Source organism: Ascidiella aspersa, chromosome 6 (genome assembly GCF_963924565.1).
Source record: "Ascidiella aspersa chromosome 6, kaAscAspe10.2, whole genome shotgun sequence".
Lineage (NCBI taxonomy): Eukaryota > Metazoa > Chordata > Ascidiacea > Phlebobranchia > Ascidiidae > Ascidiella > Ascidiella aspersa.
In genome coordinates, this window is record NC_139452.1 from 31,839,370 (window position 1) to 31,859,267 (window position 19,898).

Below are 19,898 nucleotides of genomic sequence, written 5' to 3' on the forward strand. Positions count from 1 at the left end.
ACATTTTTTTCTATTTGAAGGAAAAATCCTGGGCGGCCTTGAAACATAAAGACTTCATTTGATTGACAAGTTTATTTTTAAACTTGTTACGCATAGGAACCAATTATGTTGTTTTTGTTTTTCACAAATAAAAATATAGGTCGTGCACAAGTAGAAACTCACAAGATTTAGTGGCATCTGCCTTATGCTAACCAGCTCCGCTCATCTATAGTTTGAAACTTGTTCGTTCGTCAATTAATACAATTCTAACAACCTTTAAATATTATGATTAGCTCGCGAGTTTATCACGCAACCTGAGTTATTGGAGTCTAAAAGAAGCGTCAATTAGAGCGCCCAAGATCGAGTAACAATTTAATTTTAACCCAACTAAGTCTAGTCCAACAATATGACAACAAAAGTACATTTAAACCAAATGTGTAAAATGCCTTTTTACAAAAACATCCACAACTCACGTGAGCAGAGAGCATAAGGGGCAGATGACGGGCAGTAGCAGAGGTGAGTTGGTGAGAAACGACGCTTCAAACAAATCGGTTTCCTCTGGCCTTCACTCCAGTGGCAGAAATACCTCCGTGGGGTCAAGCAAATGTAACTTCGCGCGTAAACTTCAAGCAAAATAACAACGAAAAGTATATAAATTTGTTGATATCTTCAGGTTGTTGCACTCTTACAAAATGAACCATTTTTTTACCATCACCAGTTTCAATTAGTTTGTGATGTTGGTTTGAAAAACTTGGGCTAGACTTTGACCTAGAAAATAAACTTGTCCCATGCCCCACTATACATCCCCAGTACCTATTCACGTTAACTAAAATAAGGTGGATTAGCAGCAATCCACTCATAGTGGTGTCACCCACTGTATCCGAGTATAAGTTTCTAGCTATATTATAGTTTGCATATGAATAATGCTCTAATACTGCAGGCACTGTTATTAACATACGTGAACAAAATAATGTAACAGATGTAAATAGTAGTCAATGCAAAATATTTTATCGTTTTATTAACATTAATGCAAAGGCCTAATAAAATTTAAAAATATACGCTTCAGGCAATGGTTTGAATATGTTTAACACAATGATAAAAAAAAGTAAAAAACATTAATTTCTTGGTGTTTGGCACACACGTTTAACAATTTTTTGTTTAATGCTAACAGTTATAGATCCAATGCTACAAATCCACAATGCGTGGATTGAAAATATTCCACCTCATGCTGCTTCATCTTTATGAAGCTTGTTGCCTTACCAGCGAACTTTATTCTGAGCATGCGCATGTCAGACTCAGGGCTCCAGTAGGCTTACTTAAGTCTTGCACCATGTATTATTGATCATAACTTTCAACTTGGTGGTTAAAAAAATGTGGTTGATAGTACCAACCTTTTGTAACTATGCATTTAAACAGCTGGTACTAAGATTTCTCTAAAGGTCATAATTATTTTTCGAAAGAGTCATTTTACAACTTTATAAACTAATAATAACATATTTTCCAAACGAACAACCAGTGTTGTGATGGATCGAGTTGATGATTTTTTTAAATGATGTATGTGTAGGTAAGTCACTGTTTTAAATGACTTTGGTTAAAATTCAGTGTTTCCATTAAATATTTTTATAACAGTTTTTGCACATAAAACAATTTGCGTTTTTGTTACTTTTAGTTAAGTTTTTGCTTATAGGCTAATCAGAAAAGTTTACCAATTTTAATAATTTAACATTTTATTTGTATGTCAATTACTTCACTTGAATTTGATTTGCTCTATGACTGCTCAACTGTAACTTGGACAAGTTATTGCACAAAATGACTTGACAATGAATTCAAGTGATTTCAAAATGCAACCACAGCCTATAACGTAAGTGGCAATTAAATACTTTTGTATCTTTCCTTTAAAGTAACTTACAAATGTTTCCAACAAATTTCATCTGGCAAGGTACGATCAACAGCAAAGTAATCAGCAAGGAAATGTTCATCACGATTTCTGCATAAAATAGACTGAAAATATATATGTTGTTGTTGTAGGCCTTAATGTGAAGAAAATAGGATAAATTTATGTTTAAAAAAAGCTTGCTAAATATTTAATTTCGTAACATATAACCAAATGTAATTGAATGTTCAACAAAAAAAACTTAACCAGTTATCTAGATTTCCTTGGGTCAAAGATAAGCAAGTTCAAAATATAAACAAATTTAATTATTTAAATACAAATAAATGACACGAAAAGCCATATTTTTTGCAATTTTGTATTTAATATGCACCTAGTTATAGTCCTTCAAATTAACACCTACAGCTGACGACTAGAACTTAGCTCCAAGCTTGTTTAATTGCAGTTTGTCAAAGTTTAATTTGCTGTTGATTTAAACCACAAAACCACAAAACGCACCAAACAGTGATCAGTTGAAATGACTCACAGGAAGTTTAAATGAAGTCATACTTTAAATCTAAAATGCGAACGGTTTAAAATAAACAACTCCATGACTAACCGGAATAATAAGTTCAATAATTTAAAGATTATATACAAATTTTATACATAATTAATAATGAAGTTAAAATTTCATGAGCAAAATTTAAACCTTTACAGGTTAACAATTTAAATAGGGAAGTACCTAAATGAAAAATAACTTTATTTTCAGGGTGAATCCCCAGTTATAGTTTCTACCAGTAAATGGCGCTAAAGAGTATTTTCTCAAATAAAAATATTTAAGTTGGATCCTAGTTTTTAAAAGAATTTGGCTCTTCATTTTGTTAAATTTAAACGTTTTTTAGAAATTTAAACTACAGAAGTATATTTTTTAATTTTTCTAGATTTGCCATGACTATATTCTTCCATGTCGCTTTTTCGTGAGTATTTATTAGATATAAAGGTACAGGAACATAATGTACAAAATACAAGCGGCAGACGTTTAAACAAGCAAATTTAAAAAATACAGATTTGAAGTGCTTATGGATGGGAAAAGAACTGAAGAAAACAAGTTAAAGCTGAAAAGGTAAAAATTATCAGTACATTGTACACAAACCTCTATAAATTCAACAGGTAGAAAAATGTGAACTCATTTCACAACATTACTAAGTAATTGCATATAAAGGTACAGCGTAAATTCTAATAAAAAGCTACTTGCATGAAAATAATACAGTGATTAAAAAGGCACTAAAAACAATATATCTGACAACGGTTTGATTAATTACAAATCCAATATCAGCAGTAGGAACAAACACTACTGTAATATATCTTGATTTGGTTAAAAACGGAAATAGTGGAAAATTACAATGTACAAAAACTAAAGGTAGTAAACGTATTAAACCACAATTATTAAACATAAATAAAAGTGATCATTAATGCATATTTTAGTTAAAAAAATTAATTTGCGACAAAGGGTATATTTATAAGTTTTTTAAGGTAGGAAATTAGTAAAATTAATGAAAGGGTTTTAAAAGTTAGGTAATAATTTGTAGACTTTAAACGGAAGAAGGACAGTGTGTGGAATATCATGCCCGATACCAGGTGGTAGAGTATCGGTATTCGTTCGACACAGCACCAATACTCTAAATAAGACAGCTATTTATTTAAACTTCAGTGGAACATCCCTTCTTCGAGAAGAATTAAGTGAAGCGATCACCAGGAGTATTATCTACCAAAGAGAAAATGTATTAATTAGCGTCGCGGAGTGAAGAAACTTAATAAAGCAAATGTGTAAAACGATTTTTTACGCACTTCTAGCATTATAAGAAATCAAAATGGAATTTACATTTTCAACTAAAGAGTTATTCGAAACGTTCAAAATGATACCAACCTCTGTATGGTCTTTGATATTCTTATTACGTCTTACTACAACCTCCAGCCATTATTCTCTAAAATGGAATTTGTTAATGTTTTTTTTATTCTAAAACGGTTTTAATTCGTAACAACATCATTCAAAAAGTTTTTTTCGATTTGTTGTGATTTTTAGGCTCATATAATTTCAAATATATCAAGATTAAGAATACAAAATTGAATTATAAAAGCATTTAATTTTACCTTAGTTGTAGGAATTATCAGATGCCAAAGAATCAACTTTTAAAGAGAGCTCGTTAATTTTCAAAGTCAAGTCGTTATGCATGTTTTTAACCTGAAACAAAAAAATATCGATGTTAAACAAATCGATTTAAATAAAAAAACTTTAGTTAAAACTATTTACTATCACTTAAATAAAATCAGAATTTTCTTTCGAATAACAGAATCTACCTGAATCCGATATTCGGTTTATCAAGTTTCTGTACACTTACAATTTTGTTTGTTTAAAATCAACAAATTGCCTCAAGGAAACATAAAAATCAAACCAAAATATTCAACCTGTTATTAAATCTTTCTTTTGTTTAACATTACTATTAGGTTACACTATGCAGGATCTGTAATGTAGCTTGGCAAAATGGGTCAAGAAAAGCGACATCATGTTTCACAATAACTGAAGAACGTCTGAATTAAGATGATGTCAATTTACCCGAACTTTTTGGCTTTAAAAGTATGAATAAAACACTTAAATACTCACCGCACGGGCGATGTCATTAAGAGAAGCTTCTTTGGCTGGAGTTGAATCGACTTGCTGAACATTAGAAAGCTGCCCAACCTGTGAATGTGAATAAAAAGTTTGGAACTTAAAGTTTAATAATTTAATATCGGTATAAACGTTAATACGCTAAGCATCAGTTTAACATAATAACAAATTTCAACTTAAATGCGGAGACGATAGATTATAATTATCAGATGCAGCGCAAACTTTTTAAAGAAACGTTATGCACTTTCGACCTAAATAAACGCCAACCCTCGTGAAATATCATAAGTTTCCAATCTGGGTCCACGGATTGGCTAAGCAGTATTTTGTTTTTGGCGAAAGTTTAATTCTTCCATCTGGTCACCGTGATAAGGGACCCGGCAATTGAAAGATTTAAGCGCTTACCTGGCATTGCATCGGTGTAGATGTTGTAGTTTTAAGCTCAGTCGGTGATTCGTAGGATTCAGAATCAAGCCTAACAATGTGAAATTATAGTTAGTGATGTAGAAATCAATGCAAAACACGTAGATCACAGGATATTTAATTGTGAAAGCCAGCTATGGCCGAGGTCGTGAGTTCGAACCCCACCGAAGGCTATATAGTTGTTTTTCTGTCTTGCTTACACCATTGACCGATGCTTAGTATTTTGTTTCTGAATATTATGACAAAATTACCGCGACTTGATCCGAACTCAAATTACGTCACTAATATGCTCAAAACACTGTATTGAAAAGGACAATGGTATTAACGTGAATTTTTGTTTTGCTTTTGAGTTCGGAATTCTGTTCTTTGTCAATTTCAATGTAATGTATTCGTAGAAATATATTTATTTTACTAGGATATCTACAATGAATCGCAAGTTACAAATTAATCAAGCATCCGATTGGCACCGATATCACCCTCGCATCGCTCCAATCCCATATTAAGCTCAATATTCTAGTAAAAGTCGAACGAGGTTAATAATTTTGTGACAACTTACGAGTAGATTTGCTGGTCCCCGGCTGTTCTTTCAAATACCTTAAAAAACAAAAACTGGCATTTGTAAAAAAAATCCAACGTTTTATAAAGTTCGCAGACAGCATGGTGTTCCAATGTGGAAATTTTTTATTATGTCATAAAACTAGTAAATCTGTTATGTATTAAGATATTATTGTAGAAGCAATAATCTTATTTGCAGCTGCGATAAATAACACTCTGCTAGCAGCAGCGTTGCGTGGATCGAACCCGTCGTTATCCTGGCTTACTGTGCAGTGTTCGCCGCTTCCCCGCGCCAGGACAATTAGCTTGAGCAGGAAAATATTATAAAAACACAAGAAATGTCCACAAGACAGTTTCATTTCTGTTGCAATAAAATATTTAAAAATTAAGAAGTCACCGGCGAGGGGCCGTGATTCGCCCAGGTTTGATTAAATAATAACCCTCCATGTTTAGTTTAGTGTTGATTGGGATATTTGTAATTTAGCCTAATTTGTTAACCAGATAATAAAAATCAATTATTATCAGACTTTTTGCAAAAGTTTGGCCTATTTTAACTTTAGCATTTTGTTACCCTGATAAAGGATCCGTCAGTTGAAAGAAGGAGTGCTTACCTGGAATTGCATTGGTGCAGATGTTGTAGTTTTAACATCTGTCGGTGATTCATAGGATTCAGAATCCAACCTAAAAATTCGTAATTAGTTAGTAATGTGGGGGTTAATACACAATGATTACAGGATATTTTAGTTGTAAAAGTCCGTATCCGATGAAAGATACACACATGACCGAGGTCGTGAGTTCGAACCTCACCACAGGCTAGTTGTTTTTCTGGCCTGCCCTGCTTACATCATTGACCGATGCTTAGTAACTTTGTTTCACAGTTTTTTGGACAAAAGTTTTGCGACCTAACACCGAATTACGTCACTACTTTACTCAAAACACTAAATTTGTCAAAATAAAACAAATTAAGATTTATAGTTTCATGACAACTTACACGTAGCTTTGGTCCCTGACTGTTCTTTCAGTTACCTTAAAAAAATATAAAAGGGTTTAGAAAAAATTGAAATATTTAATTAACAAGTTAAATTTAATTTTTTTAACAAGCTTAAACCCAACCAAAAGAAGTCGCAAAGAAATGGGGAAGAAGTGCAACTGAACATGGAATTTAATGCCTTTCTACCAGAAGTGGGCAATTGATTTAAACAGGGGCCGCATAAGAAGCAGAAAACGTTGTAGAACGCTGGGCCGAAAAGAAGCACATATAATACCACGTGCTATTCCCTTAAAAAAATCTAGAAATTTTCTTAAAACTAAAAATCAAGAAAAAACAGCAATAAAAGAGACACCTGTGGTTTGCCAAGGTCTACTTGGACTTATAAAACCAAATATTAAGACTTAAACCAGTCGGAATAACACCTATATGGCCAGAAGCAGACATAAACAACATTTTAGCCAACCTCAAACCCCACCCACTACCCACCAATAACTCCAAAACAACTAAAAAAAATGCGGTGTTAAAACAGCGGCGCCCCTACGGCGCTGGTCAGACTAGGGCGCCCAAACGTAGTCACCAAAAAGCCGGTGCCAGACCGACGGCCCCCGATCGTCCCATACCCTCTACCCATAAGTTCGGGCGTTATTTTGATCATTTAGGCCTTATTTGAAATTTGGACTTTTCCGACAGATCTGGGTCTTATTCAAACGATTAAGTTCCCATTCTGTAGTAAATAATGCCAGACCGATCGTCCCATACCCTCTACCCACAGGTTCGGGAGTAGTTATTAAGTTCCTATTCTGTAGTAAATAATACTGCGGATTTGGCTTTATTGTGTCGTTGGTTTTCAATACCATGGTTTTATAGATTTTTCTGCATTAGTTATTATTGCTTTTAGGTCTTATTGTGTGTTCCCGTCTACTTTAAATAAAACCCTCCTTATTTAGTCGTTACCTGATCAGGTCCACGTTCCACTTTATTTGGTTCAGTTCGTTCCTCGGCGCTGAAGTAAAGCTCGGCTGTGAGTCGGGTTACGATCGACGGAATCTGCTTCTTCTCGTTCATTTTTGTGTCAGAAGTGCTCGACTTAAAGTCGTAAGCGACCATGTGGTTCACACGAGTCAGTATCTGAAAAAAAGCTTTCATGAAAACTAGCAGGATATAATACCAGTGTAGTTTTAAACAAGTTATTTCAAGATCCAAGTCAAAATCACTGCTTTAAATAATCACTATTCATATAATGTTATATATCATTTGAAAATAGTGACTTGTCTTTGTCTGTCTTTTGTCAAGTCTTACACCCACCATTAAAAATTAATAAACTGATACAATTATAATAGGCAATAATAATTCACTAAAAGATAACTAACTAACATAGTCGTAGCTGAAAAAATGGCTGCACAAGTCGAGGTTAGGTGTAGGCACAATTATGAACTATGCTAGCATTTCTTAGTGAAAGAATTAGGTGAATTTTAAGCTTAAAAACAGATATATATGTATATTAACTTTGTGTTATTTACTACCGATTTTTATATCAAGACTCTGTTGTCTTGGAAGTTTCATAAAAACTAGTTGTAATGTTTTTGCAGGTGCCAAACTATTGTGCTATCCACCAAATTGTGAACTAGTTACGGACAAGTTTTGCTTTTATGTTAAACTTTTATGTATTTTCAACACTATCTTTGAATAGTGAACCTTTAGGAGTAAGTTTTGTTTATAACCTAACCTGCCTTGCACGAAATCCCTAATTGATTAACGGATTTCGGTTATATAACCTCTTTAAAGGCTCCAAGGGTACTAAAATATGTTTATCGTTGTTCAGTACGACTTCTGTAGGAATATTTGACTAAAGCGATTAATTTTACCAATTTAAATGTGCTTTGTTTTATGTACTATTAATTCATACACAAAAAACAGAGCGCCAGATCGCAGTTGTACACTGAAAGTTGTAACTGTCCGGAAACTTTAAACACTCCAGGCTTAATACGTACTTTAACACTAAAGCACGCACCTGCATAATCTCCTTTTTGTGTCCCCACGATCGTAGACACTTGCAAAGGTTTTGGATGAAGATGGAACCACTGCCCTTACTTCTCCACGAATAGTAATCTTATAAAGTAAAAAACAAACGAGTAAAAATGTGACTACCTAATTAGACCTAATCAACAAATTCAGTCTAAAATGTTAGCAGTGGGACAACTTTGTCGCCGTTTAGTTGTTTTTTATTATGGAACACAAAAACGTTTTTTGGAATTTTTTTAAAAAGAATTTAATTTCTGTGGGGAGAGGATTGAAAATATTAATTTTATCTTATTTAATATGAAAAATATTATTTTAATTTTTTAAAGCTTGAAAGCAACATTAAATCCAACAACACTCCTAAACACCCCAAGGTGATAAATTTTTCACAAAATTTCTGAAATTTTTAGTGATACCTTCCACAGTGGATTGTCCGATGAGGAAATCAGCCTCGACCGGAATCGTGTGAATCTCGATTCCGTCCACCTGATCGTCACCGGGGGGCGGTATACTGTCCACGGAGTCGCTTTGAACTTTTCGATAAGTCACGCCTTTGTCACATTTGAAACCACGACAAGCCTTTAAACATAGAAACACAACATTTATAATTTTTGTATAATATTATTACTATAATTTTACAACAAAATTTTTTGGTGTTTAATCTTGTGTAATCAAGTGATTAATTTAAAAAAATAGAAAATTCTGTTGTGTTTAAGAAAACGCTATAAAATGTTTTTATCTCGGTAAAATGTCAGCTCAAATTTACAAAATTATGTCTGACATTTCAGTCACTATTATCAATCTATCTCTAATTTAAATATCAATAAGGTAATTTAAAAAAAAAGTATTCTCACTATGGCTGTTTAATCTTGTCATTATTAAAATAAGCGATACTTATGTGAAATTTAAATCATTATTTTATTCAATCTGAATAAAAATAATGCCTAAAAAAATGTTGTAGTTATGATCTATTTCAATAATAACAACACAAGAATAATAACTTAAATTTAATTTAATATTTCTAAATCAGTAGTTCTTAACCTAAAACAAATGTTTAAAACAAAATTTTTCCTGTATAAAAAATTAAAATGGTTGCAGGTAGCAAAGAAACTTGCCAAACCTATCTGAATTTGTGTCAAGCGATAATTTATTTTCAATGGACAATACGATAGTTCGCAGCATGTTTCCAATTTTTCTAACCTGGCTAAAACTACAGACTTTTCAGGCAGGATTCTAAAAAAACAACTATAAAAAATATTATTAATACAAAAAATTGCAATTTGTTACTTTAAAAGGAATAAGGAAAAAATCAAATTGAATTGGTGTTAAGCAATCATTTTTTTTCAGTAAACAACGGATTAATTTTTGACATTTTGTGGTAGAATGCTTTTTCTAACCTGTATAAAAAATAGCTTAGGCTTTCCAGCTAGTGAGGGGCAGTTGTCAGGTCTGAACATCGCAGTTAGATCCTTGAGTTTGAATGGTTTATCATAAGCGTACAACACGTCATCCTCTCCACCATGTGTGAGAATGCAACACACAAAACAATCGTAATCACTGTGGTCGGCTCCAGAAACTGAAAGGGGGAAGATAAATAGATGAAGTCAGGGTTGTTATACAGTTTTAAGGCATTTAAAGACCTTTTCAAAGATTTAATAGGTTTTTAAGGAGTCATTTGAGAACAAAACAGTACACCATGGTCAAGGGTTTATTACAACACTTTATAAATGCATAATTTAAGCAGCAAATAAAATAAATTCATAAAGTTTTTGTCATTTAAAGATTTTGCGACAACAATTTGTCTTTTTTTACAAAATCAGTAAAAAAAGTAATAAAATTTGTTGTCTTTTCATAAATTTTTTTAAAAACTTAAAAACAAAAAGGACAAAAACAGAATCTAAATTTTAAAAATAATACAAAAGAAATACAAATTTATTTTTTGCGTACTTTGTTCCATCCAGGCTGTGATCTTCTTTTCATTTAGGTCGGTAAAAACACGAACAGCTTTAAACCCAAGAAACTTTGCCGTGGATTCCAAGTTTGCCGCGTCGATGTTTGTTCCGTCGCGTTGGTCTAATGTGTCAAATTTCTGCGACAAACATATAACAATATTAAATTTTCAAATGTAAAAATACTCTTGTATATAATTCAAAACAGATAATAATATATAGAGTTATTACCAAAGCAGGTCTGAAGTGTAAATAAATTCTAAATTTCCATCAATTTTTTCTTAAACATTTTTTCAGCAAACAATAATAATCAATTTCAATGTAATTCCTTTTTAATGATCAATTTTCAATGTAATTTCCCAGCTTGACCGGAGGTCGTGAGTTCGAACCTCACTTCAGTCTAGTTGTTTTTCTAGTCTGCTCTGCTTGCATCATTGATCAACAGACTCGGTGAGGCTGCAATTGCTACTCGGTGTACTAATTCCTTTTTTGTAATGATTTTTTCTCTCTTTTTGAAGGGCTGGACAACTCAAGTTCTGAAGAAATACTTGCCAATTATTGATTCAGCACACTCAATATTGATGACTACTTGTATTTCTGTAAACATTGTGTTATGGTGGCCAGATTACACAGACACATGTTTGTTACTTTTGTACATTATTTAAAACAGGCCTGAAGTGTAAATCATTTATTAAAATTTATACAACATTCTTTCTAAAAATTTTTTCTGCTGTAGTTTTTTTGTCAAATGTCCAATGTATGCAATTAACAACAATAGCATATATTTCCCCATGTAAGTTAAATAAAACACTTTTTATTGCAAAGAAGTAGGCAATAATTATAAAAGAACAATTTTTGTTCTAACCGTTAATTATTATTACTGTCTATAAAACAGGTATAAAGTAAGTAAGTATTGTTTCTGTTTGTGCTGGAATAAATACAAAAAGAAACAATTTGATGCCTATTGCCGTCGGAGCAGCGATGGATATAAGCGACCTTCCAGTCAGCCACATGGTAAAGGTAATATCATTTTTTTACCAATATAGAACAATATATAAAAGTGAATACATATTACCATTAAGCCTAATTTAACCAGGATTTTTTTTTTATCACTATGTAATAAATGTGAGCAAACACAAAGCTGGTGATTATGTTTGTTAGCTGTGGTTAAAGAGTAGACAAATAGAACTTTGTTAAAGATTAACCAGTGGTGAAATTAACACAAGGATAAACTTTACCTCCTGCAACATAAAACTAACAACAAGTGCAAAACAAACCCTTAGAAATAAATAAAAAAATGGCATCTAAATTGTGATTTAAAAATACAAAATGTTTTTTAAGTTAGGAACGAAAAATATACCGCTGTTCAAACTTTTGGAAAAATTGTAAATTTAAAATAATCTTTTAAAGGTTTTAGTAAATGCAACGTGCTAATTAAAAAAAACCTTACATTTTTTTATTAATTGGTTTCCGTTTCCCCGGAAACAAGCCGAAATGTTCTAAATTAATTTGCTCAAGTAATTCAATACAATTTCTCTACCAACCTTTTGATTAAAGATGACAAAGCAGCCTCTCTCATTGTGTTTCATGTCGTATTTAAACTCTTCGTCCAAAGAAAGCTGTGAACTTGACGTTTCTTCTTGTGGTTTGACTTGCACGTTCGACCGAGTGACGTCGTTCCAACTAGAAGTGTCAGCAACGCCACCTGCATCTGTAACATGAGCTTCATCGAGGATCCTGTGAGTAAAAATTCACTGTTGGTAAACATTTTTATTTTTTCATTGTACAATTGTTTTTCAAGCAAAAATGTATTTAAGTGCCAACGTTTTGAGCACCTACTCTTCACGGCAATATTATTGCATACAGGTGAAATAACCGTAAAAAAAACAAGACTGCAGCTTTTAAAGCCCGCTAATACACACAATGATAGGAAGGTGTAAAAAAATTGTCTTGCTTCATGTTTATTTTATTTGCATGCTAATGTATCCCATGACTCCAGAAAACCTGGAGATGTTAGTCCACCTTATTTTTTACTTTATTCCCAGTAAATTTGACAAAATTAAAAAAAAATTGCAAATTATAAAAATTCTTAAAGTCAATTTATTTGTTATAAATGTCAAACTTTTAAAATGGGTAAACTCGTCTAATTCTGGGTGATATTTATTAAGCAAACAACAAAAACCCTAAAATATGTTTCTAGAATGCAAAAGTGAAGTACAATTGCAACAAACCAGGACACGAGCTGTTTAATGGGGAACAACTACCTACAATAATTTTAGGTACCGCAAAATAAACTTCAATGCAAAATTTAACACTAAATTCAACCTGTAACACTAAAAAATTGAAGCATGACTAGATATTGATGTAATGATGTACACCCTACAACAATTAAAAATCAAACAACTAAAAAAAAAATCTCGAAATAAATTTTGTATACTACAACTAAACACATGGAACATTGAACTAGTTGTAGCGTTTTCATAAATATTATGCAAATGAGATTCACTCACGGCGCAAAGTGCTTTATTGAATTTGATGCATTTTCTTGCTTGAACTCAAATCCTTCCACGTTTTCGAGCGTTTGAAACACGTCTTCTGCTGCATCGTAATCAGGTCTGGATTTACAAAATACACAATTTATAAATAGTATCAGGCGGCACCATAGTAACAAACTCCGATAAGAACGACTGGAATAACTGTTCTTCTGGAGTTGACTTACGTTTAGCAAGATTTGCACATTAATTTTGATTTTGCCTTTAATGCTTTGCTAGCTGCACTGATATGAAAATGTGAAAAAAAAAAACAGGCTCTCACGTATATTAACATTGTAGATGGTAAAATATTGGTTATTAATGTCGATAAAATATTTCTTTCCACTGTCAACAAATATATATATTTTAACAAAACTCATTACCAAAATAATAGTTGTACAATTAAATAGATAAAACAGTACTTTTCATTCAAACTTTAAGTAATATCAATATTTCAAATTTTCCTCAACATTCGTCTAATGAAAGCAAATGACCAATTTAAAAGGTAAAAAATAGAAAATTTGGTTGTGTTCGAGGAAATGCTATACAATGTATTTATTTGAGTACATATCAATAAGTTCATTTAAAAAAAATTATTCTCACTTTGGCCGTTTGTAGCATGTTTATGCGATATCACTATTAAAATACAATTGGTCAATTAAGAGTATTACCAGATTTAGATTAAAGGCTGTCAAATGAGATTTTACAAACACAGCTAAACAATAACTAAGCCTAGAATATTTTAATATTTAAAAGCAGCTCTTCTGGTAAACTGAAACTTTGAGTATGAATTACGATTACCAGAGGAGCTGCTGTTGATTATTATTACTACGCCTGGTAGCAACAGTTTATATACTGGAGTATCTATATTCAAGCTGGAACATTTTTTTGACATAACATTGAGTTATAAACTTACTCTGGTGTTAATTCACCAAATAAAGCATCTTTAGCTGAAACTTTAGCAGTGCTTGGTTTTGCTTGAGCTATCCTTCCCATTAAAACATCTCCTAAGTAAAAAATAAATATTGGTTTATATTTGTCTTGTTGATAAACAGTATTTTTGTCAAACATTTTCTTTTTTTGTTGTTTTACTGTAATTTTTATCAACTAATGGAAAGTAAAAAGTGAAGGTATGGGTGAATGTGTAGTGGCTTCTTCCCAAAAATGAGGCCGGGAATGCCTGAAGTGTCAGTAATGTTCAGGCCTAGTCCTCAGGACAACGGATCTACCATAAGAAGAAGGTGCCGCCATTTGGAGGTAAAGCCAGAGTTGGTTAAAGTTTTCGCCATTTTGTTTATGGTGGTAGTGTAAAATGTAACTAAAAAAAAACAGTGTTAACTGGAAATAAATGGCAGAATACTATCCACAGTTTATAGCTGAAATAAAGTACATTGCAAAGCCCAAACCAAGCTTTGTTGACCGCATGCTTTTTGATAACGTTTTACTGCACATTGTAACAATATACTTTTGATTGGTATTTTAGTTGTGGTTTTGACAGGTAGCATATCTGACCAGAAACCTTCGCCAACCAATGAGAACTCACTCGGTTGCGACCCACCGGGCAACTGTAAGGGGTCAGGCGCCAGTACACAAGTCGCGGTGGGGCGTAGCCATTAGGCCTAAACAACATTTTACCTAACCTCATAACCCCCCCCCCCTAACAGGGACAAAAATCCGAAGCCAAAACAGTGGACCCCCTAACCTCCGATGGCCCCCTTATTCTGTGCTTTTTTAAAAAACATTAACAAGGAGACCAAAAAATATTTGTCCAGTAAAATTTATGGAAAGTAAACTGCCTAATTTTCATTTAAATAAGTTAGTTTTGATGCCAGAACTGACCACCAAGTAGTAAGTAAAACTGCAAAATACCTGCACGGTTCTTCTTGAATGACACCATTGGCTCTCCAGAACCTTCTATAAATAAAACAATAAGAAAATGCAATATTAAAAATTTATTTTGTATCAATGGCAATATTTATTTATTCTATCAATAAAGGAAGATTAATAAATAATCTTATTTTATTGCAGAAAACAAATCCACCAATCTTTACGTTTTCCAATGTGATACCATTCAAAGTAAATGTTAAATTAATATCCAGGTTACCAATTGAAGGTAACTGAGCTTTCCAAGTAAAGTAAATTTGACTGGGTAACTGTCCCGAAATGCGGAAACCTAATTCCTAGCCCTACAGCACGTAACAGTAACCTTGGAAACATTGTTTGCTTCTTTGATGGTCATTTGGTTTTGTAAGGGAAAAGAGGCTAATAAACCATACTTTAGCCCCAAAAGTATTCACTCAATTATAATTATTGTCAATATTTTAATTTATATTTATTCTTTATGACCACTTTTAATATCACCTACAAAACTCAGAAACAAGTCGTGAAATACAGTTACACCAACAGGTCAACCAGTATGAATTATTCACAATAAAATAAACACCCAAATTTTGCTATTTATTTTAAATAGCCAAGATGAAAATATTTTACCAAACAGCACCCATTTTGTCCGCAGAGTTTTAAGTAAACACCAAAAGCACCATTATATTTTTCGACTCTAGTTGCAGCATTTCTAGCATATTGTTTGGTATCCACCCATGTTTACGTTGTGTAAGCTGATAAAGTACAAACAAGCAAATTAAAGCAAACAGTTAAAGAAAAGCATCTCTCAATTATAATTGTTGTCACTCACGTTAGTTCACCCAACCTGTCAGGAATTAGTACAATTCTAAGCAAAAACATCTGTCTTTTAGACCCTAAGGTCAGGACAATACATTCCATACACCCTGGACGATAAATTGTTCTGAAAAGGTGTAAAATTAGACTTTTCTGCCCTTAGATGTTCTAATTGTCGTGGACCTTTTTTTAACTGCACTAATCACGACTTATAACTTAATGTATTGTACTTTTGTTTTATAATATTACCTGTTATGTTTCCACTCAACTGAACATCATCACTGGAATTAAACGGCGATGCATCAGTCGTGTCAGATCCAGAAGCAACAAACTACAAATAAAAGTCCCTTTAAATTTATCGTTAGTAACCACTAGGTTAAGGGGAACTGGTCTAGAATCTGACCACTTTTTTTAAAGTAATGAGTTGTTAAAATAGAAATTGCAGGGAAATCATAAAAATATTTCAATATTATTTGACCCAGCCTAACTTAATTTGCATTAAACAAATAGTCTGCTTAAAGAAATGGGAGTTGTTTGTTCTAATCCTACCACAACGCATATTATTTAGATTAGGGTGCTGGTTGGCATTTGGGTGAGGGTGGGTTTATTATTAAATAATGAACAGGGTTGGGCCTAAGCACTCGCCCGCTTGCCAATGCGAGTGCAAATCGCTCCTGGCGTGTGCTGATTAACACCCACTCGCCCGACTCGCGAGTGCCTTCGGCTAAAAATTTAATTAGTTGGTGTAGGACAACTTGTGTTAAGCACCACTACTAAGCGAAATATTACTTAGCGCAAGTTAGTTCCTTAAACACTAAGGCGCAAATACATTCAACACTACACAAAAATGAAGCTCGTAATAAAGACGCTTTGTCCTGTTTTCAAAAAGTCATTTACCGGCAAACAATCAAAGATGTCATCTTGTGTCGCCTACTTGTGTAACTACAGCTGATAATTAGCAATTAGTCTACGTAAGTATGTGTTGCGATCTTTTAATTTAATAGCAGTCAACCAATGTAAATTTGACTATTTTGTCAGTATTTTCTGTTCAATCAGTAACTATAGTGTTAGGCAAAATGTTGCATTTGTTTGTGGCGCAATGCAACCTACGGTGAAACGTCGTTCAATACGAAAAAGCGAGAGCGCGCGCAGGAGCATTTTTGAAAAAATGGCGTTATTTTTTCACTAAAGATTGCAAATATTTCACTGAAAAACATTGTTTTAAGCGTAAACTGCTTTATGGTCATTAATTTGTTTATCCATGCTTGGAAATAAACGACCAGACTTTTATAAAAACTAATGTTTACGCATAGAAACCATAAGTCAAGTTAACGATAACCCAAGAAATGACCGCGCTAGGACGGTAGTTTACAAACGGCACCAAATATTTTTGGCGAGTGTTATTTCGACCGGGCAAGTGCTGATTGATTACCACTCGTCCAGCTGGAAAGTGTAAATTTTTGCTTAGGAACAACCCTGATTAATATAATAATACTTGACCCACCAACACCCAAACCTCGCGCGCACCCTAATCTAAATATTGTGCGTTGATTTAATGATTGTTTTAAAAAATATACATTTTTTATGTCCTAATAATATATATATATATATATATTGTTAGCAATATAAAACACCGGACAATGTAGTAGGATTCTAGACCAGTAGTGGTTAAATAAACATACTTACAAGGGGAGGTGCATCCACTGCGTCCACCATCCTTGTGGTTTAAAATCCAAAATTTGGACAACGCTATTTTAAACACACAGACAGTAGACTTCTAGAGGGGAATATAATTTAAAGGCTTAATTGTATTATTATTACAACACCTGCTTCATATTAGTTTGTGAGCATATCTTAATTTTAAAAAAACATAATGTGAATGTATGGCTTAGGTAGACTTTCGTAAGAAATAAAAGATTCATTCATTTATAACCAAGATTAAAAAAGAGAAAACTTAGGGACAATTTTCCCATTTTTCACATTCGCGGGGAACACTCTGACCTCAGGTGCACCCAGTTCCCAGATTATTACAACCATACATCCATAAGATCTTGTCAAGATCTGCCAAACTTTTCAGACAAATCACCCATTAATCACTAAAATATCAAAATTAGTTAGTTTAGGTCCTTCAGAAATTTACTGTTTAAATCAAAAACAACATTTGATATCTTTGTAGAAATAACTGTATCAATGAAAAGTTATTCAGCATAAAAAAACACAGGCTAAAATATTTATTGTCTTGGATCAAAATATATAAAACTTCTCGTTGAAGCCAAAAAGTAACTTTTAGAATCCTACCACAACGCACATTATTTGGGTTTTGGGAGCAGGTTTTTGGGGTGGGTCAAGTATTATTATTAAATAATTTGACTATAATAACACTTTCCCCACCCACACCCAAACTCGCACCCTAACCCAAATATTGCGCGTTGATTTAAGAACTGTGGTAGGAGTCTACACCAGCGCCCAAAAAAGAAACTAACCCAGAAAACAGTTACAAAAACCAACTGCAAAAACACTAAAAATAAGAATTTGTGGCAAATTACTAAACTACAATAGTCGGCGCTCTTTCACTATTGTACGTAAAAATTATTAAAAAAAAAATTTTCTTCAAATGCCGCATACCATAACACATATTGTTTGGGTTAGGATGCGGGTTAGCGTTTGGTTGAGGGTGGGTCAAGTTATTATTAATAATAAACATAATATTACTTGACCCACCCTCACCCAAACGCTAACCCTAACCCAAACAATATGCGTTGTGGTATGCGGTGTTATTATTATTTTTTTTTTGCATAACTTTTCACGTATAATAGTGAAAGAGCGCCCAATAGTAACACTTCTAAATCGTATGAAAACTTTTGGGCGCTGGTCAAAAATCCTAACACAACGCACATTATTTGGGTTAGAGTTTAGGTGTGGGTGGGTGAAGAAACCAAATATTGTCCGTTGATTTACTAATTGCTTTAACGCTGTGGTAGGATTGTTTTGCCTGATAACCCGAAAACAGACCAGCGCCCTTTTTTGTGAGAAAAACAATTTTGTTGTTGTGGTAGAAAGAAATATTTTATCTTTAAATTATTTTTACAAGTTTCAAAAACTATAATCATTTACTGCTGACTTAAAAATCAATCAAGAATATTAACATTATAAATTTCACGGATTCATTAATTTATTAAATAATCCCCTACAAAATAAATAAAACGTATAATAATTTTAAATAGGGTGTTTCCCAAAATCCATAAAGAAGTAACGCTTGATTTTCCCACTGATCTTTTATAGAGATCAGTGGATTTTCCCAATAATATTTTTCCAAAAAATTTAAGAAATATTATTTTTTTAATTTGTAAAATTTAAAAAAAGTAATAAAAAACATTTTTTTATTTACAAAAACGCTGTTTATTGGAACAACTCTGTCGTAAGTTAAAAAAAACATTTTGTATTAAAATCTATTTTTTTTTAGGGGTGCATGAATTTGTCGCGTGTGTGTTTGGTTCACATCAAGGAGATTCACACATAACAACTAACAAGTGAGACAATTTCACGCTATTATAATGTTAAAAGGGGATTGCTAAATAATAAATGGACTAAAATTGCAAAGACAACTCATGGGAATATTTGTAAGCATTTAATAGATTTTGAAATATTTTTACATGCGCAACATGATCTATTATTTGCTTAAAATCCGTGCTGTAAGCTTTCTCGATTGCACAGTTAAAGCATTCTATTAAATTATTGTTAAAAAAAACGAACTCTCGCAAGATGCTTGTTTTAAACATCGAGGCATCAATCGTACAATGGTGGGGTCGGATAGTACAGTTACCCTTTCTTGAAATACACACACGCTTTTAACAGCAATGCTTCTAAAATATACCGGAAACAATGTTTTCTTAGTTTCTGACCACACTAAAAATCTCCAACATTTCTTCATATGAATCTTACGTAGCTTAGATTTACAAAACCCTGCCCTGATTCACAAGCCAACACAAAAAAATGATTACTACAGAAAACAACGCATGTTTGTTTTGAAATCGTTTGATTCGTCAAAAATCAAAGGAGAAATAAATCTTTTAATGCTAAGTCACTGATTTTTTATTCCCAAAAGGGTTTGGGGAAGATTTTGTGTTACTCATTATTTTATAATTCCAGCATTGAGTGATGTCTAGTGAAATCGCTTTTTTGGTTCAGTTCTCAGAAATGTTTTTCAGTGGTTCTGCTAATAATCTTGATCATCGCCACA

The 19,898-nt window shown here is 32.8% G+C and overlaps 2 protein-coding genes and 1 long non-coding RNA gene across 3 annotated transcripts in view; all 3 read right to left on the reverse strand.

The window, feature by feature from the left end:
- Nucleotides 1-2,843: 2,843 nt before the first annotated feature.
- On the reverse strand, nt 2,844-5,939 carry LOC146141300 (uncharacterized). The gene is made up of 4 exons (XR_014501366.1): nt 5,890-5,939; nt 4,920-4,989; nt 4,512-4,589; nt 2,844-4,091 (listed from the first exon to the last, which is right to left on the reverse strand). It is a non-coding gene; the product is annotated as an uncharacterized LOC146141300 (long non-coding RNA).
- Nucleotides 5,940-6,079: 140 nt separating this feature from the next.
- LOC146141301 (caspase-7-like) overlaps nt 6,080-19,898 on the reverse strand; it is a 199,967-nt gene continuing 186,148 nt past the window's right edge. The window contains exon 7 of the mRNA XM_083392876.1: nt 6,080-6,173. Within this exon, the coding sequence (XP_083249002.1) occupies nt 6,080-6,173 (94 nt within the window). The remainder of the gene's footprint in view (nt 6,174-19,898) is intronic.
- On the reverse strand, nt 6,480-14,879 carry LOC146141302 (caspase-3-like). Its single transcript, XM_083391576.1, has 10 exons — nt 14,852-14,879; nt 13,899-13,989; nt 12,962-13,066; nt 11,996-12,188; nt 10,450-10,591; nt 9,900-10,078; nt 8,919-9,081; nt 8,495-8,592; nt 7,438-7,611; nt 6,480-6,518 (listed from the first exon to the last, which is right to left on the reverse strand). Exons 1-10 carry the CDS (start codon nt 14,877-14,879, stop codon nt 6,480-6,482), a joined length of 1,212 nt encoding a protein of 403 aa, XP_083247702.1.